Here is a 27,821-nt window from a genome sequence, read left to right as displayed (position 1 = left end):
AGGGTGCTGAAGTGCACGGGGATTGGAGTGGCACACGTCGGGGGACTTCCTATACGAATCGAGCCAGTGAGTCATTTCATTATCATTAATTAAAACAAGCGAAAATTCGCTCTGCGAAATGTTAATTTACGTTTGTTCTGAATTTTATGACTATGCTAAATGGTTTCGTTTTCAACTGCCTAATTAATTTGACGAATCCATTGATTTAAGGAAACAAATCTAGATTTGATATATTAGAAAAAGACTGTACGGGTAAGGGTTCGCTAAAATAGTTATAATATCTAGACGTTAGAAATACACTCACATAGTAACAAGCCGTCTCGATTAATAAAAACTTTACAATTATGGACTTCCATACTTCGACTATGACAGCCCACCAAAACCTTTTAGTCCGTTTTTCGAATCCCCTGATGATAAAATTGATTCCCGCCTTAACCCTCTCCCGTGCCTTCCCATGATGGCTTCCATTCGACACCAGTATAGCCATATCCCCTCAATAAAAGGAATAATTGCCTTACCTTAGAAAAAGGGTCCTTCGCGGGGTCGAGCAAATCCACAATATCCTCATTGTACAGCTCTATAAACTGCGCTTGGACCGAGAACTCCGGCGGGAGCTGCCCTTGCGACCTGGCTGCTTCTGCCCTCTGCTCGGCGCCTTCAAACAGATCCCTGATAGCCCTCGGGATTATCCCTCTCTTCTCCTCTTGCCCCTCCCCCTCTCCTTCCCACCCGCTCCCCATCGTATAGGTCTTGCCGCTGCCAGTCTGAGGAAGATTAAGTAAGACTATTATTATTGTGGGCAATTGGCGTGCAATTTATGCAAGGAAATTGTCGGCAATCAATTTTTTCCTGGATCGTTAGCGGCGTATTTCTTTTACTGCTTACAAGCTTAGTGTTAATGAAGAAATAGTTTTTTTAAATGTTTGATTTATTGCCTTATCGTTAACAGAACAATATTCGAACAAAGTAAATATGAATTAAATAAGTAATTATGCAAACTCTTTAATGTACAGTAAAAATTGGAAGCGCAAGTGAAAGCCCTGGAGAATACGCTGTGAGATTCAGCAAAGAACCAGAGTGATGAAGTTGTCAGCTCACCCCCATAAAATCAGCATTAGATACGTTAAAAATTAATAATTATTATTCCACATTAAAGCGAACAAATTGAGATAGATTCTACGATTCGTACGCCACGCCTCGTGACGTCACATCCCATTCCCACGGTCACGGCGAGCGGCCGCCGAATTCACTTTCTAACTCGTGACTTACTTGCTACCATCTCTGGTGCTGAACACACCTCACGAGAAAGGGCCCTTCACACCAGTGGGTGTAACAATTTGCCGAAGAAATTATATTCGATAGGAATAGTTAGAACTACACTTTCTTTAAATTGAAAATTGACAGATGTAACTGTATGGGCGTTTCATTTTGCAGTGAAGTGATAAATTTCACATTCTTCATCTTCCAAGTCTATGCGGTTTGCGTTAAAAGGCGAAAAACGGGGGTAGACAAAGTAGTTATGAAAAGACTGAAAGGCCACGTTCAGCTGCATAGCTTTATGATGAAATTGAGATTCAGCAACTAATGCATGAAAAATTTACATCCTTGCAGTGTACTGTTCAGAATTAACTTAACTAAAATAAATTCAAAACAAAAAGTAATTACCTACTTAATTCCGTAGCTGTAAATATTAATTTTCCATACCAGCTAATGAAGTAAATTCAGAGCAAACTCGAATGAAGCAATTTACAAATTACAGTTTTATGATGCATAATGAACTCTGTCGCGTTGGGGTAATTTCTTGAACGACCGCCTTCATTACGTGAAATGTAATCTGCAAACTCATTATGTCCTATAAAACTAACATTATCTAGGTTTATAAAGCGACGCGCAAATATTATGCCAATTGCCAATTATATTACCATAATACTTAAACAAAATGTACAAATTATTATCAAATGAAAAATAGGCTTTATCAATAGACAGCTTAACCACGAATGTAAATAAGAGGTGTTGCAGTATACATACATACATACATACATAAAATCACGCCTCTTTCCCGGAGGGGTAGGCAGAGACTACCTCTTTCCACTTGCCACGATCTCTGCATACTTCTTTCGCTTCGTCCACATTCATAACTCTCTTCATACAAGCTCGGCGGTTTCGGGTACTTTTGACCTGACCCTTTACCAGGACGTCCTTAATTTGATCAAGATACGTTCGTCTAGGTCTTCCCACTCCGACCTTTCCCTCCACACTCTCCTTGTATATCTGCTTAGTCAACCTGCTTTCATTCATCCTCTCCACATGACCGAACCATCTTAACATACCCTTTTCTATTCCTGTAACTACATCTTCTTTCACATCACAACATTCCCTTATCACGCTGTTCCTTATCCGGTCACTCAATTTCACACCCATCATACTCCTTAACGCTCTCATTTCCACTGCATTTATTCTGCTTTCATGCTTCTTTTGCCATACCCAACTTTCACTCCCATACATTAATGTCGGGACCAACACGCCCCTGTGCACAGCCAGTCGAGCCTTTTTGGATAGTTTCTGACTGCTCATAAAGGCATGCAAAGCTCCATTCACCATGTTCCCCGCGTTCACTCTCCTTTCAATATCACTATCATACTTGCCATCTGATGTAAACTTTGATCCTAGATATACAAACTCTTTCACTTGCTCCACTTTTTCTCCTCCAATCAAAATATTACATGCTGTCATTTCTTTCTCCATTTCAAAAACCAGTGTTTTAGTTTTACTTACGTTCACTTTCATTCCTTTCTCTTTTAAAGCTTCATGCATACAGTTTACCATCTCCTGTAACTCCTCCGCTGATGACGCCAGTATAACCTGATCGTCGGCATAGAGCAGACATTTGACGAGTAACTCATTCATCCTTAATCCACTTTTAGACTCTTTCAAATCTGTCAAACAGCTATCCATAAATAGGTTGAACAGCCACGGTGACGCAACACATCCTTGCCTAACGCCTTTCTCAATCTTAAACCACTCAGTGTGCGCTCCGTTTATCCTGACACAAGCACTCGAATCCTCATATAAGGATTTCAGTGCTCGTATTAAGAGACTGCTCACCCCATGCATAGAAAGTGCTGACCACAATTCATTCCTCTCAACTCTGTCATAGGCCTTTTCCAGATCTACGAATGTGCAATAGATTTTTTGACTCTTGGCCAAAAACTTTTCGGCTATGCACCGCAAGGAAAAGACCTGATCAGTACATCCCATTCCCTTTCGAAATCCCGCTTGAGCATCCCATATTCATACTTTTGTAAATATATACTTAATACTTAAATATATAATCCCGTATACATACTTTTGTAAATATAAATTTAGTTAGTAAAAGTTCGCATGTCCGTTCAAGAGGCAATCACTACATTCTAGACCACGGTTTGGAACAATGTGCAGATGAAAGTAAAAGTATTGTATTATTTTAAATTCCAACCTGATATACAACGAGTTTCGTCGCTCTGGGGATAATAAGAAAAGATATATAATGTGCAGTGTCATCATGATAGTTTTTGGTTGGCGGTCACGGTATCGGTTTAGTCTTCCTGCATTATAACTAAACCTTTCTTGGAAAATAATTACGTAAAGGAAAATGATATTGGGCTATAGGCTAGTAACCAGTTACTATTTGAATCTCAATTCGATAATAATAATCGTGGCTTTTCTGTCTTTTTGAGACTCTCTAAGGGTTAAAGACGTGATTATATGTAAATATGTAGGTATGTAAGGAATGACATATTTGCTAATCTGCCATGTAACTGAACCGTACCCAAAAAAAAACAACGCCAGAAACATTTTTTGAATATTTTCATGACTCGACTACTGGGTCAGACGTTTGAAAGAACTTATTTCAGCTCTGCAAAGAAAATGATCTATTCTAACGTACGAAATTTTTAAAATAAACTTACATACGTTATAACTATTAACACACGCAACAACTGGAAATAATAACTTCATTCATATTGCAAAAATAGGGCCAAGAACCAACGTAGGGAATCAGACCGTGAGTGCCCAAGGTAACATCATTATATAAACGTTAACATTAGTGTCCGACCGAAGCTTCGGCTTCGGCTTCGGCTTCGGCCACCTTCGGCCAAAAAATCCACCTTCGGCGAAACATTCGGCTTCGGCCCAAAATCCGGCCGAAGCCGAAGGTTTCGCCGAAGGTCCGAGCGACCGTCGAGATTGAACGAACTGTTACGAAAGTCATGAGGCGGCGGGGAGTCACTGTCAAAATATCACATTGCTGATTGCATGCATCAAAACAAGTCCGTACGTGTATTTAAACGAGTGTTTTTGTAAGAAATCAAATCATTATTTTTTACCAGTAGGTAAATCACAAACTTTTATCTATACATATAATAAAGCAGTAAAAATATTTTGTCTGTACATTTAGTATTTTCGACTGAAATGGATAGAGGGACACTTAGAATGAATAATAGAAAGCAAAAATATTTTTTTTTAATTTCTTGTCTGTCTGTCTGTATGTATGATCACGATTATCTCCGAAAGTACTAAACCGATTTACTTCAAACTTTCACCAATTGCTTTGTTTTAACTCAGAATAACATTTAAAGTTTGTTTCATCAAAATCGGTTCACAAAAAAAAAGTTATCAACATTTGAATGAACTCAAGGCATCAGTATGCCTGCAAATAAGTTACGAAATTAAAAATTCAAAGTCATTTATACGACGACATATTATACGACGGCATTATACCTATAACATATAAATATAAGTGAAAGGCGACTAAGGGATGGGCTTACAAACTTGGGATTCTTTTTTAGGCGATGGGCGAGCAACCTATCACTTTTTGAATCTCAATTCTATCATTAAGTCAAATAGCTGAACGTGGCCATTCAGTCTTTTCAAGTCTGTTGGCTCTGTCTACCCCGCAAGGGATAAAGACGTGACCATATGTATGTAGTCTACTTTAATTTCGACACCAACGCAACGGCTTCGATGGTCCAGTGGTTAGCCCGTGAGACTGTGAAATTGGCGGTCCAAGTTCGAATCCCAACAATTACAAGATATTTTTTATTATTAAAAATATATTTTTTTGTATTGTTTGAGTATTTTATTTAAAAAAACTGAAAATCAAAATACTACATATAATAATAAAACGGTAAAAATATTTTTTCTGTACATTTAATATTTTGACTGAAACGGATAGAGAATTTTTTTTTTACATTTTTTGTCTGTCTGTATCTGACTGTATGATTAAAATTCAACTCGAAATTTACGCGGACGAAGTCGCGGGCAACAGCTAGTTTATCTCTAAACCAACCACCTCTATGATATATCATCAACTTGTATATGAGACAGTCAATATATAAACCTTCAATATTGAGGTTTTGAAATGATTTTAATATTAATTGTAGCTTGTAGACAATATTGAACAAAATTAATTACTGAGTGCTGAGAGAATATAAACCTTCGGCTTCGGCTTCGGCTTCGGCCGAAGGTTGTGGCGATAGCCGATTAATCGGCTTCGGCTTCGGCTTCGGCCAAAAATAGACCTTCGGTCGGACACTAGTTAACATATAGAATAAGAGATGTGTGCATAGCCTCAGCAATAATAAAGCTAGCATTGTTTTCAGTCTTGGAAATACAATGAACATACATATAAATGGAAGAAGATTAAACACGGATAAATACAACGCCATAATTTCGTATTAAACGGGAGGGTGAAAGTTAGACAACTCGCTGACAGCGTACTGACAACTTGTGTACAAGACTAATGAACATTTGGTTGGCATTAGCTGATCTTAGTATACCCAGTGATTGAAAAACAGCGGTAATAATTGGTTGAATTAAAATTAGGAAAGAACACAGCACACACATCAAGTCTCTGGAATATTCCACTCCTTTTATACCAGAGATACTCTATCATTAAGCCAAACAGTTGAATGTGGTCGATCAGTCTTTACAAAACTGTTGGGTCTGTCTACCTCGCAAGGGTTATAGACGTGGTTTTAGGTATATATGTCAGTTTTATACGAGAGAAATCAAGATCACCCTTTTTGAATAGGAATTTAACGAAACTCAAAAATATCCTATGGGTAAGAAAAAGTAAAATTAAGGAGGACACACCGGAAATGAGATGAACGGTAAACTTAAAAACAGTACAATGCTCATAGTTTTAATTTTTTATTATCTTTTACTGATTCTACCAGTTAATTCCACTATGCAGTAAATATTAGCAGTATCAATAACAGACACACAAGCGGGCGTCTATTTGTCTGCGCCGGCGCGCGCGTGATTGACATTCGAATGGCCCGTTAAGTCCACATTGATAATTCCCGGCGTGTTCGCGCGATCTTATCTGACAATAGTCACAAGCGTCAAATAATATAACTAGACGACATAATGGTAAAGCAGCAACTTTGGCAAGCGTTCAATTTAATTAACATGATAATCGTGGTAGCGGAATTTTTTTATTTTCGAAATGTCATTTTATTTGACATGGTTTAATATTCCAAGAGATTGTAAGAAACTACTGCCAGGAGGCTGATACTCTCTAATCAGGGATCCCTGCGGTGGTCCGGTGGGGTCTATGGTAATGACAAAATCAGCGTCCTACTTAAATGTGACAATTATTTTTCAAGAAGCTTTGCCAAGCGTTTTTTTTAATGTATACGAAACTTTTCTGACCGCATTAAGCTGGTTTTGAGTTCATGAATGGAGGAGACTGTTACAAAGATAGATAGTTCTACAGCCGCATGATTCACTAAGCGTGCTTTCGATCAGATACTGAACAATGGGAGAAAGTCTGGTCGGTGAAGCGGCACTAAAACCACAGAATTATACGCTAAAACTTCTTCATTTACGTTAGAATAAGTAATCTTTGTGCTTTTAATGTATCGGAAATTGCATTTGTGAGGTTTGGTATAGTTCAAAGTAGGTAATTTTGCCTATGTTTTGAATCGAGATAACTTTCCGTTATTTCTACTCTCTCCTACCCACTTCTCTCTAAACTCTCAACAAATGATTGATAGCACATCACAGAGAGGGTCGGAACTTGCAGTGTTCACTAAATAAAGACGTGTGATGTGAAGGTGTTGGTGAAAATGAGATCTATGATTTTATAAATTAATGTGGTTAAAGTTAAATCTTTTCCAAATAGGTGACAAATTAAATCAATAAAATTGGATTACATCCATGTATATTCAAAAGAGATAGTACAACCGCATATCTAATTATCTTACATAGAACTGTAAGACGCACTGCAATAGAGGCGAATTTGATGTGTAATAAATAATAAGTGGGTTGATGTGCGGTTGACTGTACCATAGTGCTGTATAATGACAATACTCCACGCTCATGTTGAGCATTCACCCTTATTGTTGTGGCCGTGTGTGGCTGTCGAGCGCCATTAGGATATTTTTACAAGACGAGGACTTCGCCTCGAGATATGATGGAGTGTTTGTGTTTCACGAATGTCTGCTTTTAAGGAGATATTTACATTGCTACATAGAAACAGACAGCTTTATAGATAAAATTTCTAGCTTAATCCGCTAAATAGCTAAGTCCGGCAATTGTGCTATACATTTGTATTTTGAACAATAAGTTTAAATAAATAAACATTTAAGGTAATGTAGTTAACAATTGGTTAATCTGCATTCTTTAGATAGTTTTAATTCTTTTTCTCATTGTTTCATGTAAGAAATCTTAGAAAAATTCTTAATCGTATCAGGAGATGATTAAAGTAGATGATGAATGACGTTTCATAAACACAAGTTTAAAACTCACGTAACGGTAGATTAGAGTGCACTGACTGCTGCATAAGATGAGTCAGGTTTTTTGCATTGATACATACATACATAAAATCACGCCTCTTTCCCGGAGGGGTAGGCAGAGACTACCTCTTTCCACTTGCCACGATCTCTACATACAATATATATATGGTTTGCATTGATATTTAAGATTAATAATTAAGATGGACTTGTACAATTTGCAAAACGTATTCTAACAACATAGACAGTAAGAAACAATGTATTAAATTATTTTAATACAGCTATCGCAATACAAGGGATTATTCAACTAGCCAGGTTACGTAAACTTGTAGCTAGTAGCCAAACAACGTGCAACATCATGTATGTCCAATTAACTGCTGTGAGGATTAGTTGAGCACACTTTGTGTTGGCTGTGTACTTTATACACGATGTAAGCAGAGCCTTTAGACCTAGAATCTAGACAGCGGAAGGCTTGTACACTTCAAGATAGCTGAATAACCTAGATAACTACAAAGAAGACATTTTTAGGTCGTGAATTTTAAATTATTGGCGAGTAAATCGTAGGTTGCATGGAAGGATCGATAAATATGGATGGAGATCGTGGCAAGTGGAAAAATGTAATTATTTAATTGGTCTCGAGATTATTACATTTTTGCTTTCTTATAGGAAACGTTGGTATCATTAATGATTTTCCCAAAAATGAGAATTCGTTGTTTGATGTTAAATGGAAAAAATTAACCAAAGAAACGATTGCAAAATTTTCTCGTATACAAATCAGTTATTCGAATCAATACTTTCCCGTTAAAACTTACAATAAATTTTAACAAACAATTTTCTGGAAATCAGAAGGTTAAATAGAAGATCCTTTCATGTTTTGACCGTCTTCCGATTCGCGAGATGCTATTCTGAAAATATCTTGACACCTGACATATTCCTCAAGCTGATTTGAATTTCCAGTTAGCACTAATAATATCCATCGTGACGAATCCATCTGGCTCGGACACTAACGAATGATATTACTTCCTGCCTATGGATTCGCTTGCAAAATAACCCTTGTCGGTTTAAATTAAAATACTAGTGAGCCATGGCTGTTACTCATATAATTTTGTTCTCACAAAAGCTTGTAATGAAAAGTCATCAAAAATATTATTCGTAATTCGCTTTTCTTGGCCAAACACGCACACAAACGGATCATTTATTGAGAACACAAGTATAATAAACAGATACTTATCATTTATTCTCGATGGAATTTTACTATAATTTCCAAAAAACATAAATGCTAAATTTCAACTTCCTACGACCATTCGTTTAAGCTGTACCTTGTCATTATCAGTCATTCGGTCTGTGACGCAAGAGCATATATGCAGCATACTATGCATTGTGATTGATTTGAATTTACAAACAAACATTTAAAATCCGATATTTTTTGTTTGTTTGATTATAAACTCTTTTTTGCACATAAAATTGAATTATAACAGACTATAAAACGGTCATTGGATTTGGTACAATATTTTTCAATGGCGGACTTATCCCAATTTGGAATTCTTCTAGTCAACCAGAATATCTTTTTTACCTTCATTTAAAAAGATGTTATTTTATAAAGTGGTATCCGGGATGATAAATGAGGTGTATTAGACTTAATTAACCATAAAAATATTTAAACATATTAAGAGTGAACCGTATATTGATAGAACCTTAACTCAAAAACTTGTTTATCGCAATCCATTATAAATTTAACCGGCAAGGTCAAGGTTCAAATTGATATTTCGATAACATGTTAATCGAGTATTTGATTAAAAATTAACACAAATTTCCATGAACGCTACCGTAAAATAATATAAGAGTAAAGGGTAGAAAGGTTACTCACTTTGGTAGTATTAACACTTAGTACTTAGATACATGTAAAACTTCTTACAGTTTACGTCTTTATTGTTTACTAGCTGACCCGGCAAACGCTGTTTTGCCAATTATTTTTATATATTATTACGAAACCCTATTTTTTTCCAAAATAAAATATAGTCTATGTTACTCGTGGATAATGTAGCTTTCGAATGGTGAAAGAATTTTTAAAATCTGTCCAGTAGTTTTTGAGCCTATTCATTACAACCAAACAATCAAAGTTTTTCTCTTTATAATATTAGTGTAGACACAGAGCCAATAATTTCAACACTCAAAGATCAAATTCAGCTGTATGGCTTAAGAATGGAGATGAAATTAAGACAAAATGATAGCTTGTTATAGTTCATGTCCCTAAAAGTAGAATTCCGCTTTCTATAGCACCCATGCTTACACACAATCATGGAGGCAAATAGCGTGTCATAGTACATACATACATATGGTGACGTCTATATCCCTTGTGGGGTAGACAGAGCCAACAGTCTTGAAAAGACTGATAGGCCACGCTCAGCTATTTGGCTTAATGATAGAATTGAGATTCAAATAGTGACAGGTTGCTAGACCATCGCCTAAAAAAAGTATCCCAAGTTTGTAAGCCTATCCCTTAGTCGCTTTTTACGACATCCATAGGAAAGAGCTGGAGCGCTCCTATTCTATTTTGTTCCATAGTAATTCGTGTCATAGTAATTCGCCGTTTTATTGGAATATTCAGAACACGTTGTTTATATTACATTACATCTTAAGAAAAAACGCGTGAGGACCCCGTTACTACCAGTTTCCGTGTTTGCTCTGATGTCATCTGACACTGCGCAAATTATGTCAGTATACATATGTATGTATGTATGTACATATGATCACGTCTTTATTCCTTACGGGGTAGACAGAGCCAACAGACTTGAAAAGACTGATAGGCCACGTTCAGCTGTTTGGCTTGATATAATTGAGATTCAAATAGTGACGGGTTGCTAGCCCATCGCCTAAAAGAAGAATTCCAAGTTTATAAGCCTATCCCTTAGTCGCCTTTTACGACATCCGTGGGAACGAGATGGAGTGGTCCTATTCTTTCTTTTTATTGGTGCCGGGAACCACACGGCATATGTCAGTATAGTCAGTCTTAATACACGATTACCGGGACATTATGCCTTGGTCCATTTACAAAGTTGAGTTAATATCTGTATTAAGCCTCAAAGTTCGAGACTTGTATACGTCACGTCTATAACACTATTGGGGTAGACAGAGCTAACAGTCTTGAAAATACTGATAGACCACGTTCAGCTGTTTGGCTTAGTGATAGAATTGAGATTCAAATAGTGACAGGTTGTTCGGCGGATTTTATTTACTGCAGTAATGATGAAACTGACGTCAACTCGCAAAAAGAGATTGGATTTCCGACCGAAGAATGATTAACAAGTATTCATATATAAATTGAAAGTTCAATCAAGAACAGCCACAAAAACTCTTTGACCCAGCTTAAGGCACACATTCAATTGAAATCATTAATTTTATATTTATGTACTATTTTTTTAATGTAGACAATGTCCACGATTTAGATTTAAGAGATCTTTATTTGTATTTAGACGTTCAGTGAAAACGATGCAGTGTAGTGTGTTACGCCACTTCTTTTACACACGCGCTTTGAAATCTATAGTAGATATAATTAGGCTTAAGTCAACATATGACGTCAATAAGTGATACCTTATATCCAATTTTGAAAATAAATCTATTCTAAACAAGAACAACCACAAAAAATCAGACACGTTCTTTCGTCCATGGCCATACCGTCCCTCCGTACCGTATCAGCGTCCCTTGCCGGGCAGACAGAGCCAACAGTCCCGAAAAGACTGAAAGGTCAGGCTCAGCTGTATAGCTTAACGATGGAATTGAGTTGAGATTCAAATAGTGACAGCTTGTTAGCAGATCGCCTATAAGAGGATTCCTAAGTTAATAAGCCTATCCCTTAGTCGACTTTTACGACATCCATGGGAGTGGCTCTATTCTAAAGTGCCGGCAACCACACGACATACGATACATACGAGTACACAAATTGTTACGGTTAAAATTTATGTGGTGCAACCATTAAGTATTCATAATTAAGTGGATACCCTTATGTTGGAACCCATGCTTTGTCTCCTTATACCCAAGCTAAAAATAGCTATTATGCAGTTTAGGATACAGACGACCTTGAGATAAGATTTAAGACCGCATCAAAGTATAGCACAGAGCAAACAATGTCAAGGGATATCATTATAAAGTTACGAAAGATTAAGAGGCGCTTATATTATCTAATCTCACGACACAAAGGTTCAGTGATGGCTTATATTTTCCACTCATACACTTTAATGACAAAAAAAGTGAATTATTACAAAAATTTAACTTAGACATTGGAATTATTTAATAAGTTAAAGTCTTTTATAAAGTATAAGAATAAAAACATAAAGATCCTAATAGATAAGTTTGTGTCTTAACACGGTATACTACCTTAACTATGCCACTATATTGCCCTTGTATATTAACGTTAATTTTCACCTATTCGACCTTAAAATCAAGGTGATAAGGACAGATTGCGTAATTTTAAAAGATAAAGTGATGTTAAAAATACTCCTTACATGACTCCCATGAGTCTTACAGCACTCCTGAGAGGAAATATTGGTACAAACGATGTTATAGTTCTTATTAATAATTGCAAAAATTTGACCATATCACGTCGATTGATGCTGTCTCTTATTGGATATTGTGTAAATGAAGATAAACGAAATAAAATAATAATGCATTTATTTACAATAACAAAACACAGGCACACATATGTGAAAATGAAGTTAAAACAAATGCTTCTATTGGTAAAACGTACGAGTACAAAGGAGCTCCAGTGTTGCGGAGGAGTCAACTCCTGCGCCACTTTCTTCAAAATAAATGAGGAAAAATTCAATCAAAGAGTAGTAGCTGGCGATCGACTGATATGCGCCATCAATACAACAATCTTATCTCTATAATCGCATAGTTTTGAATATAGTCGATAATAAGACGCAAAAAACGTTAGTTGATAAAGACGGAATTAGATCAGTCGCATCGCATTACGCATACGACTAGTTTTGAAGGATTGTAACCACATTGATCTTATATGGTGGTCTTACTTGGCCTTCCGCTTTTGCTGTTGCCTTGCAAAATGACTAAGATAAGAAGGTAATGCCGAGTTACGTAGTATCAACTTTATCATGTGACGTACGTAATGTATGACTATTCTATCAAATTATATATGTTTTCTGGTCAACGCCACATTATAAGTGAGATAAGTTTGCAAAGAAAAAGTAAGAGTGGTGTGATCACATAATACTTTAAATTATTTGTTTTATGTTTGCGACCTGCTAGTTGCACATACATAGATCCGAACAGAGAATTTCACAAGTTCCGACGACTCAATGCCAATAGTAATTAGTATGTAGGGACCAGCGGCGCTCCCAACAAGCCGCAGATAGAGATCGGTTTGGCGCCGGCCTTAAAGGGAGATGGCCTATAATGGTGGTACAACGTATGACTGACTCCAATCGGGAAACAAGACGGGCCAAATGGAGAACATTGCAAATTTGCTGGGCTCATCTTACATGCATTATTAGAATTTATCGTAGCTTCCATCTGGCCCCTAAATTATCTTTCATTCGTAAAAAGTAGCCGAGGTTTTTTATATAAGCGAGTTTTCGATTTCAGCATCAATTCTGGTTTGCACGATATCTTAAATTTCTACATTAAGGATGAAAACTATCTTCTGATGCCAGTCCACTCTATCAAACCATAACAACTTTCAGATTTGAAAAATCAAATCATGGGTTTACTGGTTCCTAGAAGATTGTCAATGAATTCTAACACTAGGGTATAAATCAAATATTTTCGAACTAAAATAATTACTGGAATCAATAAAATCCTAATCAGGTGGAAGTGAGGTCACTTTGACATAAATTAATGTTTACTACCAAAGGCTGCTTATAAGCCAATTAATATCAACATCACAAATGCAAATTATTATCGCATACTCAAATTTCAAGTTTCCAAAACGAGAATACTAAAAAAACCGTTGAAGTGTAAATCCCATTGATGTAAGCATGAGTGGAGTTACAAATTATTGAGAGTACAGATGTTAATCCATATGCAAACAATAAAACGTTACGTTAACAACACCGCAGGCATTTTGTTTTATAGACCTCTTGATAGTTAGACGATCTGCTACATGGGCGACTAGCTAGCTGGGCAGAATACTCATTAGACGTTTCGCATTGTTTGACGTTTTGCTACTTAAGACTTTGTAATCGGGAGGGATCTAAATGTGTCCAATTTAGCTATAAATTTCTATGGACTATGAAAATGTTTTATTCTAGATCTCAAAACCAATTAATAAGGGATACATTTCGGAAAATTTCAAGATTCCTATCATTCATTTTCAGACACATAGACGTGATTATATGTAAGTATGTGTATATATATTATTAAAGATTTTATCCTTAAGTTTATTATGGGATTTAGATTTGAAAACGCTGTATTTTGATGTAAGGATCTGCCAGATCGATCTGACCGTTATCAAAACGATAAGTCAAATCTATATATATAAAACTCTTCCGTTACTGAGTGACTGACTGACAGACAACGCACAGTCGAAACTACTGGTTGTAGACAGCTGAAATTTGGAATGTAGGTTCCTTGGGATATGTAGGGGAGCACTAAGAAAGGATTTTTGGAAATTCAACCCCCAAGGGGGGGAAAAGGGGTAAAAACGTTTCTATGAAAAATCTTATTCCTTGGGTTTATAAACTTGAAACTTGGCATGAACACGTACATAGGCAAGTAAATATGTTTGACATTATAAGTTTTTTCAAACTACCCTCCAATCGTGATTTAGGGGGTGCGATTGGGTGACTGATTTATTAACGCACAGCCGAAACCGCTCGGTATAGGAGTCTGAGATTTTGAACAGAGGTCCCTTTAGTAACATAAGTGAGCACTAAGAAGGGATTTTTGAAATGTCAACCCCCAAGGGGGGGAAACGGGATAAACTGAGCCGGGGCTGCGGGAAAGTTCTAACGAGATACCGTGGCCCCGGAACGCAAAGGGCAACTGAAGGAACGAGGTGGGTTTTAGTCAGTAAAAGTCTGACACTCCCTTCCGTTCCACCCAGAGCGGGAGAGGTCATTTGATGATTTCCCATCCTTAAAAAAAAAGACTTTGTATGACAACTTTCAGTCGTCTCTTTAACATACATAATAACATACATAATTATGTACATACATGCATAACATTAATAACATCACGCCTTTAAATCCCTATTTTGTGTTAACACTACCCATACAAACAGCTAAAAGGAAACAAGTGAAGAGACGAAATTTGTCCGCATCCATTTTCACCTAAATTCTTAACGTTAATGAGATTTACTTTTTATTATCAGGTCAACCTAATAGCCTCACATGTACGTATAACTTCGTAAGAATTTTCTTTCAACTCCTAACCGTTGAGGAGTTGTACCTTCCATCATCAGCTCATTCACATGGGATGATGACTATCAGACGCAAATACTTAAACAGATCTATGAAATTGTCAAAAACGTAATTGCCTGTAAATTCGAGGTTTGCCCTTGATTTCCCTGGAATACCATCAATCAACTACTGAATCGATTTCAAACATTCACCATTAGAAAGCTACATCATCCCTGAGTAACACAGGCTATATTTAATTCCAGTTGTAACAAGATTTCAGCCTGTGGAAGAAAAAGCCCTGTCGAGATCATTGAAAAACGCTATATATAACCGAATTACACGTGGGCAAAGCCGCGGGCGGAAAGCTAGTCTACAAACAAATATCTCGCCTCCTTATGGAGTAGACAGAGCTTAAAATCCCGAAATTACTCGAAGGCTACTTTCAACCGGATGGCTTAGTGATGAAATTGAGATTTAGATAACAATAAAACCAAAGACAAATATGAAATTATAGTTTGAGTAAGTAAAAGTCTAAGTTTTATTAGTATAGTCTTAAAGTTACACAATAAACTACTAAAGGCTATATTAGCTAATAGGATATGCAACGCATGTAGGCGTACTCCACACGGATATCCGCTGATAAGCTTATAGATAAAGGCACAATGAGACTTGGTGCAATACTACCAAGGGAATACTAGAACTCACACGAACATGAATAAATGGTTGCATACATTAGGTCTTAGATCAGCTCTATGATGAAATAATAAGCACAAATGACCATTTATAGTTAACAAGGTTATGAGACAGATATTTTTTTAGAACATCATACACAACATACACAGTAGTATTAGTAGGTACACTTAAAATTGAGTCCTTTAGTTTTACAAGACTTGTCTCAGTCTACTTCGCGAGGGATATAGACGCGACTAAATGTATGTATGAATTTTCTTGAGAAATTGAACAATTCCATCTTGCCAATTCCATTAAAACGTCTGAATGATACGAATACCAGATTAATAGGCATGAGGGAATTCATAATAGTTTTCTGCATGAGCGGGGTCACGGGCGGGGTGAGCGACCGCGGTATTGCACTAATCTACTCAATTAACCAGTTCATGTTTATTACCTAGGTTGGAAGACTCGTCAATTTGCAGAATACGTAGTTTTTCGAAGTATTTTGCGTTTATTATGCCATAACGTGCTACCTTTATCACCTCTTGACCTAATTTATTTATGGCAATACGAGTATTGTAAGTAGAAATAATATTGCAGCATGTTCAATGTTCCGGGTTCTACCGCCACAAACGGAAGTAGCCAGTACCCCAAGGCATGATTGGGGAAAGATCTTCCCTTACTTGTCCCTTCTCTTCGAAGTCTCCAAGCCAGATCGGCGATTACGTGACTCCCTTACAGCTTTACACACTGTTATGAAGCTATTGAATTCGTCAACTTTTTTCTGAATCTGTTAATATATTACAATATAATGCGTGGGCGCAAGGATCACCGCGCGCGCCCACCACTCCGTCGCCAAGTTATTGTTGTGACACGCACCGCATGCAAATCATACCTTTGCCATTGGGATGTTTTTATAACGAAACGTAATTAGTGCACTGTGGGCGGAGGAATTCGATGTAGAGGTTCTTGAAGGATGTTATTGAACTATTTGGTTTTCATTTTCGCCGTAGAACTTATCTTTACTTGAATACTCCAAATCTGAATATTATAGTTCGCCCGGCACGCGATACGGCATAAGAATATAACTTTTAAAAAGAAATCAGGAGAAGTGTACATTATATATATATTAGAAAACGTCTGATAAAAGAAACTAGACGAAATTGTACATTTAAAAACACCTCTCGAATTCGTCAGATCGTCAAACGATACAAGAATTTTAGAGTACTTATAACTTTGCTCTTGGAAAAGCAAAACTTTACATGGGAGACCTTTGATTGATGTCCGTTATTACACCTAATATGTAATTCAATGCAGACGTGTTCAAACATTTGGTTTCAATTAGAGCTCCTACCGACGGGCCGTCGCGGGCGAGTGGGCGAGTCGATTATGCGGAACATTTACATGACAGCCGGAACGAATTAGCGGTGCACTGAATTAAAGAGGTCGAAAAGCCGACAAATTACGCGCGAGATTGATGACGTTCGTACATTAAGAAATAAATAAACACGCACATGATTCTGTGATACAAGTATAAATGTGTAAGTTCTTAGGCGCAAAAAGATCATGCAATTCCCAAAAGGAAAATCACATCGCAGTTTCGCAATTAATATTAAAACTAGTAAAATGAAATGCAAAATATTATGCAACCAGAACTGCTTCACTGAAATTTATATAAAATAAAGATATATTGACCGCTCCGAGGGAGTGGACAGACGATTACGCAAAACATTTACATAGGCCGGCGTGAATTACGGTGCGGCGCGGTCTGACGGATTATACGAATGGGATAGGCTGCAAATTGGCAGCGACCGCACTGCAGCTGCAATGCAAAGGTATGTCTGGTTAGGGAATAATGCGGAGACGGTTTTCGGACTATTGGTCTACTTCAGGAAGTTAAAGATGTTGATTAATTTAATCAGCTTTTTCGGAAGAGTTTTTAGACGAAAATCCAAAGTTTCAATGTCTTTTTCTCGGAAATATAAAAATGAGTTAAATGGACTTTTGTGCGATATCTGATAAAAATTATGATTTTGAATCATCTGATTCGAGAACCATCGCTCTGATATAAAGAATTGACAAATCAGTTTCCGTCGGTCATTCAGTTGCTTTAAAGCTACTAAATCAAGATTGAAAGTGACATAATTATGGCTTCAACGTTACAGTGCTATGACAAACCAAACAATCCTCAATTTAGCGCTGTCTGTTAATTCCGTGAGAAACTCTTGACCTTACAAGACTTTAGCAGTAAAATGCTACTTAAACCGTGCAATTAGGCAATTGTCATAAGTGGAAGACACCTTCATTCTGCACAATTTAACACGAGTTTTAAATTGCATAATGCAAAACGTAAACGCAAAGAAGATTTATCTCCTCAGTGTCACATTTCATTAATCAAATACTTTACCAAAATCTGGCACGGAAGCTCTTATGCCAATATTAAAAGTAATTAGAAAATGCAATTCATACATTGACCAAGTTTCATCTCAACGTGCATAATTTAACTAAATATTGTGTTCTTAACATCAAAGGTATCGAACGAAACTTACAACACAAATCGATTTCCTTCTTTCTTTGTAATGATACTCCTAAATTTAACCAATACTAGATTCAGCCCAGCATGTTCAAATATATGGATGTGAAGACAAATAGAACAGCTGAGACCTATACGAACTAACATGCTAATTTTAGCACGCAAATATGATCCATATAATGATTTTTTATTAACAAATTCACCTTGACCGAATACTGGTGTTACCTATGACTACCACCCACTGACTTTATTCATAATTCCTTTAATCATTTAACATACTAATAGAACCTCTAGTCGTATAATTTTGACGTCTAATTAACGTGGACCCTCATAACAAATTTAAATGAGCCAATAGTGGTCTACAGTGTAAAAAATCGCATTTTGATTACTAATTATTATTAATAGCGCCGCGCCCCGGCATGGCACAGGTAGCATTTATACGTATAAACCTTTATTTCGAATCACTCTATCTACTAAAAAAAACTGCATAAAAATCCGTTGTAAAGTTTTAAAGATCTAAGCATATGTATATGTATATACATAAACATGACAGATGTGGGAAGCGACTTCCCTTCGTACTATTTAGTGCCAATTAGGAAATTAGGTCGCCTGTTTTCTGAAGCCGAAATCGTGTCTTATATTTTGCGAAAGACTGCTTGCCAATGCTGCAATGCAATGGACTGGAGACGCTGTACACCCGAAGCAAAATAGCGGAGGATATATATGGGATCTCACAAACGTGAGATAGATATTTTTATTTTCGAGATACAATTATTTTAATTTATAGTTACCGATATTTATCGATAAAACAAACTACCTTACACATCAAAATGCCCTATAAAGTTTATTATAATTTGGTAACTTTGTCATATACCAAATACATGAGTCTCCATGAATCAAAAGTAGCCCTATAGTGTGGGTGAGATAGGCAATTAACAGGCTGCAGCCTTCACGGTGCTTACATAGGATTGTTGTCGTAACTTTATATGAGAGTACTAATGGTGGCTCAGTTACCAAGTTCATTATGCTGGCTGACATCACACTTGTAATAATAGAAGTATTTGAATATTTACTTCATCAAAAACCTTGCAATATCTACTTCAACTAGCTTCATCGGAGGATTTTAGTGTTATCAATAAAAATATAGACACAATTGAAACAAAAATAGCTTTTGAGGAATCACATATGTACTCACTCATATCTCATCTTTATCCCTTAAGGGGTAAAGGCCAAGAATAATAAAACTCAAAAACCAGGTTTATCTGGATCGTCTATTCACATTCAGAATTTTGAAGATTCGAAAAATATATTCATAAAAACGTACACAGTCGAAAGTAAAGATTACGTGTTAGCTCAAAATAAATGAGACGAAAGATAGTGAGAGAATCTAAATAACAAGGCGGCAGTTTGATGACCGCATTCGAGGCGTAGGTCGTGAAACAATCGCAAGTCGAGCTGTCACATTTTTAGAGAAATAGGGTCAATTGTGGCTGCCACAACACCTTCAGAGCTTTCAAACGCTCCCATAACTGGCCACAATGGAGTATAGTGTTCTATTTTAGGACGACGTGATATTTTTCGATCAATATCAAATAAGGTTTAGTGACACAACGACCAACTGTTGTTACTTGAGGAATTCACACAGTTATTAAAAAAATACTAAAATAATCTTGACGAAATATGGAATAACGGCTGTCTTTATCAACAAATCAAATGAAACTTGTCAAAAAAGGTTCGGACCTTGATAAATCTTGCGAATATTTTCTGTTTTAGGTTATACACACCGTTCAAAGTGAGGTGAACCGCTGTCGTACGTCGTTTGCATTTTAAAATGCACATTCCTCAACAGTCAATAGTCATCCATATATGGGTAGCGTGTTCACTATTTGACACCGCTGGTAAGTAAACATTACTTACTTTACTGATTCTATGTAATTTTATTCTACCGTGGGAAGTAAAATTTGTTTTCTTTGTGTAAACACATGTTTTGCGCGGCAATGTTTGTATTGTAACAGCACCTAATACGATTTTTAAGAAAACGCCATTAGCCCTTTCACTCATGGATTGCGCACTGGGCATGATAAATATTGGTAAGTATTTTGGTGAGCTTACCCAGAGCACTGAGTTCTTTACTGACCTGTCCATAAGCGAGTACTGTAGCATTGTATCCATCGAGGGCAGCCTCCACCAGTTTTCTTACGCAGGTCTCATACACTTCCTCCTGGCAGACCCCGGGGTCGAAGGCATAATCGAAGGAGAAAGCTCGTTCGGTGCCCAGAGCGACTCCGCCCTCGCCGACCGCGCCACCTGCGCGTGCGCATATGCCGCATCCTTCTAGGACTTCGGCCGGCGTTTGGGGTCTGATTCTGAAAATATAAAAAGTGTATAAATTGGTTAATATTTTGATAACAGATTGCAGAAGTGGGATGTGTGGATTTGAGCAGATTGGTTATGAAATATCATTTGCGAGTTCGTTTCCACTGTTGACGGTTGCACGTATACCTATGCCTAGGCTGTCATTTTAACTTTTCTCATGTTTTATTTTTATTAAAAGTATCTTTCCTGTTATGGAAATTAAAATACAACCGTATACATATAACGAATACCGTTGCCAGTCTCTTGTTTGTAGCCCAACTAAAATTACCCTTATTACCATATCTTAAAATTCATTAACTCCAATCACCAGATCTGTTTAGCCCAACAACAGGAGCACGACCACCAACATTGGCACTTCAATATGGTGAGGCGTATTACAAGTGGCTGATTCACTTGCAGTAGAAACTTGATCGGTGCATACAGCACACAAACAAAGGAAGTAACAATAGTTGCAGTACCCCAGCCGGCAATGGATTGCGCGGCATTGTTCTGTGTATAGTCGTACACAATTCAATGACTGTCGGCAGTCGCCAGCGCCGACGGAAGTTCCAATTATTGACGCTAAACTCTACACTTTGTGACGGAAGTCCAGCTTGATACAATTTGAAAACAATATTAAGTAGAGTGAACCCTTTAGAATCGTGAGATGAGATTTAATTATTTTAAACCTGGTTTATATTTGAACTAGTTGTATGAGACAATAAATGGTGGACATTAGTAAGGTATTAAAAAAAAAACAATGTTACAGGTTACGGACGGTTTTCGCCTTTAAGTTTTAAACCCTGTAAATGTTAATTAATTGTGAACACTTGCTCTCTAACAATGCTGAAGATTCAACGATTCAAGACGCAATCCAACAAAAACTTTCTTTGATTTTCGGTGAACAATTTGCTTTCGAAGAAATCTTTACCGATATTTTTAATGTAGGTAAATTTGAGTAAGTATGACCTGAATCTGATATAAAGAATGAAGATGAGAATTCAGGCAGCACACGCAAGCTCGCCGAGATATTTTCAAAGGTTCAGTCACAACTCGCAAGCTGATCGAGATATGGCAATACTGCTGTTGTAATACATCAATAAACAATACTGTATCGTTGACATGTGTAATGACGTTGTTCATAATGTTTAGCTCCTTGTTTGTCGTGTCGCTAATGCCTCTAATACCTCGCTCATACGGAATAGAGATGTGGGTGGCCGAATTTGGCCATAGCTGTGATTAGTATCGACGTCACTTCGCCTAATTTAGTCCTTCATGGCAGGTATGTTATGATATGTAATGTATTACCACAGAATTATTAATGAACTTAAACTTAGTAGTAACTTCAGGTAATAACAAAATCTTTAAATTTATTGTTTGAAAAAATGTGAGATGTTAGAGGTTTTTAAAAAACAAATAGGCAAATAAAAAAAAAACTCTTATTTTTTCGCCCGTCTTACTTTCTATTTCATGTAGAAGAAGAAGAAGGTAAGCTGTTTTGATCACTTATGAGAGATCCACGCATACATATAATTTTCTACAGAAAATACAGATATATTTATCATAAGTTCAGATATATTTACCGTGCCATATTCCTGAATTCTATAATTAACTTATTTCACTTCTCATGCGTCAACTTACATTGAACTTTAGTTCCAGCTCGCGTTCTGTTAATTGCCTCCACGACCAAGACTGCCTATTCCTTGCCCATGCATCATGCAAAAGTCGTCTAAAAGTTCAGCGACTAAGTTAATAACCTATATTGTAAAGTTTTTTTTATTTCAGTTCATTTGGTTGAGCGATTTCGAATTCACTTTGTTATTCTATTAATATTTATGTTGGTACTCGTAGATGTCTAAAGTTAATTGCGACAGTGGCATATTATCAATTTCTCTCATTATATCTCCCGAAAAAGACTCAATGATAATTACCAGTTGGGCCTGTTTCATTTCACGACTTTTTATTACATAAAATCACGCCTATTTCTCGGACGGTAAGGCAGAGACTACATTTTTCGCTTCATCAATTATCATAGCTCTCTTTGCAAGCTTCTCGGTTTCAGGTACCTTGACCTTTTTACCAGAACATCACAGTTGAAGGGACATTCAGTTAGGCCTATCCACTCCAACTATGTTAAATTTAGTAACGGTAACGTTATTTAATTTTTTACACAGCTGAACGTGACCTTTCGGTCTATTCAAGACTGTTGGCTCTGTCTACCCCGCAAGTGATATACGTTCATAATCACCAAAGTTATACTATAAAATTACTGTTGAGTACTTACCTTCATATATGGTTGTAAATCTAAAGAAAATAAGCATGCTCTCCGCTTTGACTTTCATCTCACAAATAACAAACATGTCCATGTTTTAATTGTACTCGTATTTAAGTCTGTGTTCTACAACGGTACCGTTTCCTGTGCATCTTCGTTATGTTTGTAAATTGGAAAACTTAGAACCATATCAGAATCATATCACTTTAAAATTCGTAAATGAAAACATAGGATGTTTGTGTTAAACAAACCGTAAGTAACTGAATAATATCAAATGTTGTTTATGCCACAATTTTTTTAATAAACATGCGAAAGTTTTTAAAAGTATGTTGATAGGTGACAGCGTGAGTGGATGTATGTTTGTAATTCTACCACGCAAAATCTACTTTGCAAGCAAAATTCGGTACACGAGTAGAATGTAATCTGAAATAACATACTTAAGAAATTTTTATCCCGAAATTCCCTCGTAAGTTTATACTAGTTCTTTCAACGATATACCTAAAAGTGCACGTGGTAGTGAACTGTACACCGCTATTTGTAATTCCAGTGCAGCTATTGTGCAGCGGCCCGACAATGCACTCCACACGCGAATGCCAACACATTGGTAGCACAACATATACATACATATGGTCACGTCTATGTCCCTTGTGGGGTAGACAGAGCCAACAGTCTTGAAAAGACTAATAGGTCACGCTCAGCTATTTGGCTTAATGATAGAATTGAGATTCAAATAGTGACAGGTTGCTAGCCCATCGCCTAAAAAAGAATCCCAAGTTTGTAAGCCTATCTCTTAGTTGCCTTTTACAACATCCATGGGAAAGAGATGCAGTGGTCCTATTCTTTTTTGTACTGGTGCCGCGAACCACACGGCACAAAACACAAAGCACACATTTATTGATTTTTTGTTGATAGCACTAACAAAATTATTATTTATGTTATTGGCATTGATATATGCTTAAATAAAGTTTGTTGGGTTGTCATTTTGTCTTGACCTGACGTCGAAGTACCCGAAATCGCCGAGTTTGCATGAAGAGAGTTATGAATGAGGATGAAGCGAAGGAAGTATGCAGAGATCGTGGTAAGTGGAAAGATTTAGTCTCTGCCTACCCCTCCGGGGAAAAGGCGTGATTTTATATATGTATGTACAAAGTTTGAAATTGTCCTTCGACAGTTTACAAACAGTTCGACGACATAATTTTTTATCATTGAGCGTATGGGGACAGCTGTGGCCGATAGTACTTTAATATAGTAATTGAGAGAATCCTGCTTTTCTTTCGATTAATCGTTTACGTTTTGTTTGGAAACTGTCATAACATTTTGTTGGTTATATTGCTTTAATAAATTATCTTTATAAATATAAGCAAAAACAAAATAATCTTAGAAGTAAAACCAGCAGCGACACAATTGTCAAAATTTTACATGTAAGAAAAATCTGTGTTATGTTTTTACCGCGTATATACATACATAAATATATATAGTTACTTCTAAATCCCTTGCGGGGAAGACAGAACCAACAGTCTTGAAAAGACTGCAAGGCCACACTCTGCTCTACGGCTTTATGATGGAATTAAGATTCAGATATTGACAGGTTGCTAGCCCATCGTCTACAAGAGTTACCCAAGTTTATAAGCCTGTCCCTTATTTGCCTTTAGCGAAACCCATGTGAAACCTATGGAGTTGTTCTATTCTAAATTGCCGGAAATCACACGACATTTTGCAAAGCGTTAAACTAACTAAAGTGTGAATCATATTGATTCGGTTCTGATTGAGAAAAGTCAATTAATGAACAAAATTAAAATTACGTTTATGAGTTTAACTACTTCACTCTCAGTTATGCCTATTCATGCAACTTGCGGGAAAGAGGCGTGATTTTATGTACTTATGTTTGTATGTATGCATATATATATATACTTTATATATATATATACTTGCGGCTCGGACACGCAAGCCTACAAACTGTGATTATTTTGAAAGCCGTCGCACCAATTTCTTTGAAAACCATAGTGCACATAACCCACAATCGGTGAGACTATAGTGCATGGTCGAACGATGCATTTAAAGTATTCAGCCAAGTAAGGCGAGGCGTTAGAGCGAGGAATTCACTCTTTAATAGGAAAAACCGGTACGCATTAAGTCTTTGAGATTATTAATTAAATAAATATATGAAGGTAAGCGATCGACTAGATGTTAGGCATATGATAGTATTAAATCGCGTGCACTCGGAACTTAGTGGAAATATGTTAGCTTTAAAGTTTACTTATGATTTCAGTGATAAGGCTTTTATTGCGATAAGGTTTTGTTTCATTTGTGTTTCTTATGTGTGTTTAATCTCACTAACATTATAAATGCGAAAGTTTGTAAGGAAGTGTGGATGTATTTTTTATGCTTTCACGTAAAAACTACTGAACAAGTATTGATGAAATTTAAACCAAATTTTTATGCCGGTATTCTCACGAGTCCGAAGCCCCGGGGCGCAGCTAGTTGCTCATACACATACAAATTTATCTTATCTACACTTACGGCAATCTACTATTGAAATCTGAATTCTCTTATTCTAGTCAGATTTCTGTAGTCTTATCAACCCTCTACATACATTCACTTCGGTCCTTTCATACATTCACTCCCTCTCTGCCAGTTCCTGACATTTCCTTTTGCAATCAGTTCTTTTGTTACAATATACCCAACTTAGAAACATCGTCAATTTCGGCAGCAGGCACGCCAAGTCGCAAATATCGCGACAAACAATCAATGCTTGATTACATTTTCATCACTATAACGGCTATTAAATAAGAAGTTCACTGGGCCACGGCCAAAACTAACTTTTATTTACCCCAATTTGTTTCTCGTCGTTATTACCGAATAAATAACTCTGAATTTATGGCATTACTCGATGTCAAAATGTTCTTTTTTTCGGTCTTTTTTTGAAATGTTTTCAATACATCTATCCATCATACTAATATTATAAAGCTGAAGAGTTTGTTTGTTTGTTTGAACGCGCTTATCTCAGGAACTACCAATTCTTTTTGTATGCCATTCCCAGGCCAATCAGAAAAAGTTCGTTACCCATCATACCATCATACCTGGCTGAGATTCGAACCCGGGAACTCCAGTGTCACAGACAAGCGCACTACCGCTGCGTCACAAAGACCGTTATATATATGTACATATTCGGTTCATTATAAGGGGTGGGCATGGCACAATATGTTAGTTTTCTCAGCTTTCCCTTTCATTGGCATAAGTATCACTTGACTGACACGCTTTGCTACTCGTCCTTATAATAAGTTTGTCTATAAAGCATTTGTAATTCTTTATTTTGTTAACTACATACAGAAAAAAAACAACTGGTGTTAATCCATACTTCAATACCTACTATACTAATATTTTATACTAATTAATACATTAATATAAAAAATGTGGATGTGTGTTTGTTTGTCAGTTTTTCACGTCAAAACCACTGAACCGATCTCCATGAAATTGCTTACAAACATATAGTCTGGAGTATGGACAAGAACACAGGCAGGGCACTTTTTATAAGCAGGCGGCGTATTTTAAATATTAATTATGTAAGGTGTCGCGAGCTAGTGCAAATACAATATTTATTAAAATTGCACAGAACTAACGATTGCTAATTAAAATAATCATGTCAACGTCCGCTTTTTCACCATGTCACCCTCCAAAAGCATAGGTTATACAACTGTTGATTACTTTATACGTATAACAATGCCCTTTTATTTCCGAGGTAGGGGTGAAACTGGCGACTCACTGCCGGCGTTATTTTGACTGCAACGATTTTCCCTCTGAGGGCGACACAGAGCGAAATGTTTCATACGAAACAGTTTGTTAATTACCGCTTTATACCAGTTAGTCATAAACGAAAAACCCAGATAAGATGACAGATCAAGGAGACCATTCGGCGATGGCATCGCTACCCGAGGCGTAACGTTCATCGTGAGCTCCCCCTAGAAAAAGGGGGAGTAACATGGAACTAAATGGAGATTTTGTAGATAGTCGAGGAGGGGTTAATTTACCACTAGAGAGTAATCGCGAGAGCAGCGCACTTCTCCCATGATTCGGTGACGATAACTGTAAGGTTAATAGAGCCTACCTTATAAACTTGGGATTCTTCGGACTTTCTATGGGCTAGCAAACTGTCACTATTTGAATCTCTATTCTATCATTCAACCAAACAGATGAACGTGGCCTATCGGTTCTTTCAAGACTATTGGCTATGTATGTGAGGTACAGCCTATTTTCTCATATAATTTGTATATTTGGCAATGGACATGATAAAAGATACGTAAATAAGGTGTGATTCGTACAGAGACATCTTTTCATAAAACGATGTTATTTCAAATTCATACATACGACGAAGTCATGTCTTTATACCTTGCGGGGTAGACAGAGCCAAGTCTTGAAAAGACTGAAAGGCCACGTTAAGGTATATTATTCATAAAGTAGGATATACTGCAAAACGCTTATAAATTTCACTTTTAGTCATACGGCTGTTATTATGCTAGTATGAATTAATTAAACAACCAAAATTGAATAGAAAATGGCCAATCATAGGCGTGGTTCCGCTTGTAAAAGGCGGATATAGCCAATAAACATAAATAGCTCGAAAAGAGCTCTTTCGTATCGCAATTTCGATCTAATTTTATTGTGTCTAATGTTACAAATACGTCGAAACTTTTTAAATGGCATTAAGCAATGTGACGACTATCAAGGCACTCAAATTTCTAATAAAAAAGCAGTAAGTAACATATGCTTAGTAAAATATTTTTTACAGCGTATGACTCCAAAAGTGTAAACATATAACTGGCGGACTTGGGGCAGACTGGTATAAAACACACTAGCGTATTTTT

At 36.7% G+C, this 27,821-nt stretch overlaps 1 protein-coding gene across 2 annotated transcripts in view; it reads right to left on the bottom strand.

The window, feature by feature from the left end:
• The window catches only part of LOC106129812 (kinesin-like protein KIF21A), a 68,149-nt gene that overhangs the window by 28,815 nt on the left and 11,513 nt on the right, over positions 1–27,821 (bottom strand). For both annotated transcript variants that reach the window (XM_013328491.2, XM_013328490.2), the window contains exons 3-4: positions 20,470–20,698; positions 519–764 (exon numbers count right to left, since the gene is read on the bottom strand). In XM_013328491.2, coding sequence (XP_013183945.2) covers positions 519–764; positions 20,470–20,698 — 475 coding nt within the window. The remainder of the gene's footprint in view (positions 1–518; positions 765–20,469; positions 20,699–27,821) is intronic.

The sequence above is a fragment of the Amyelois transitella genome, chromosome 3, assembly GCF_032362555.1.
Source record: "Amyelois transitella isolate CPQ chromosome 3, ilAmyTran1.1, whole genome shotgun sequence".
Classification (NCBI taxonomy): Eukaryota; Metazoa; Arthropoda; class Insecta; order Lepidoptera; family Pyralidae; genus Amyelois; species Amyelois transitella.
The sequence above is the reverse complement of the archived record's forward strand: the minus strand, read 5'-3'. Positions and strand labels throughout refer to the sequence as shown.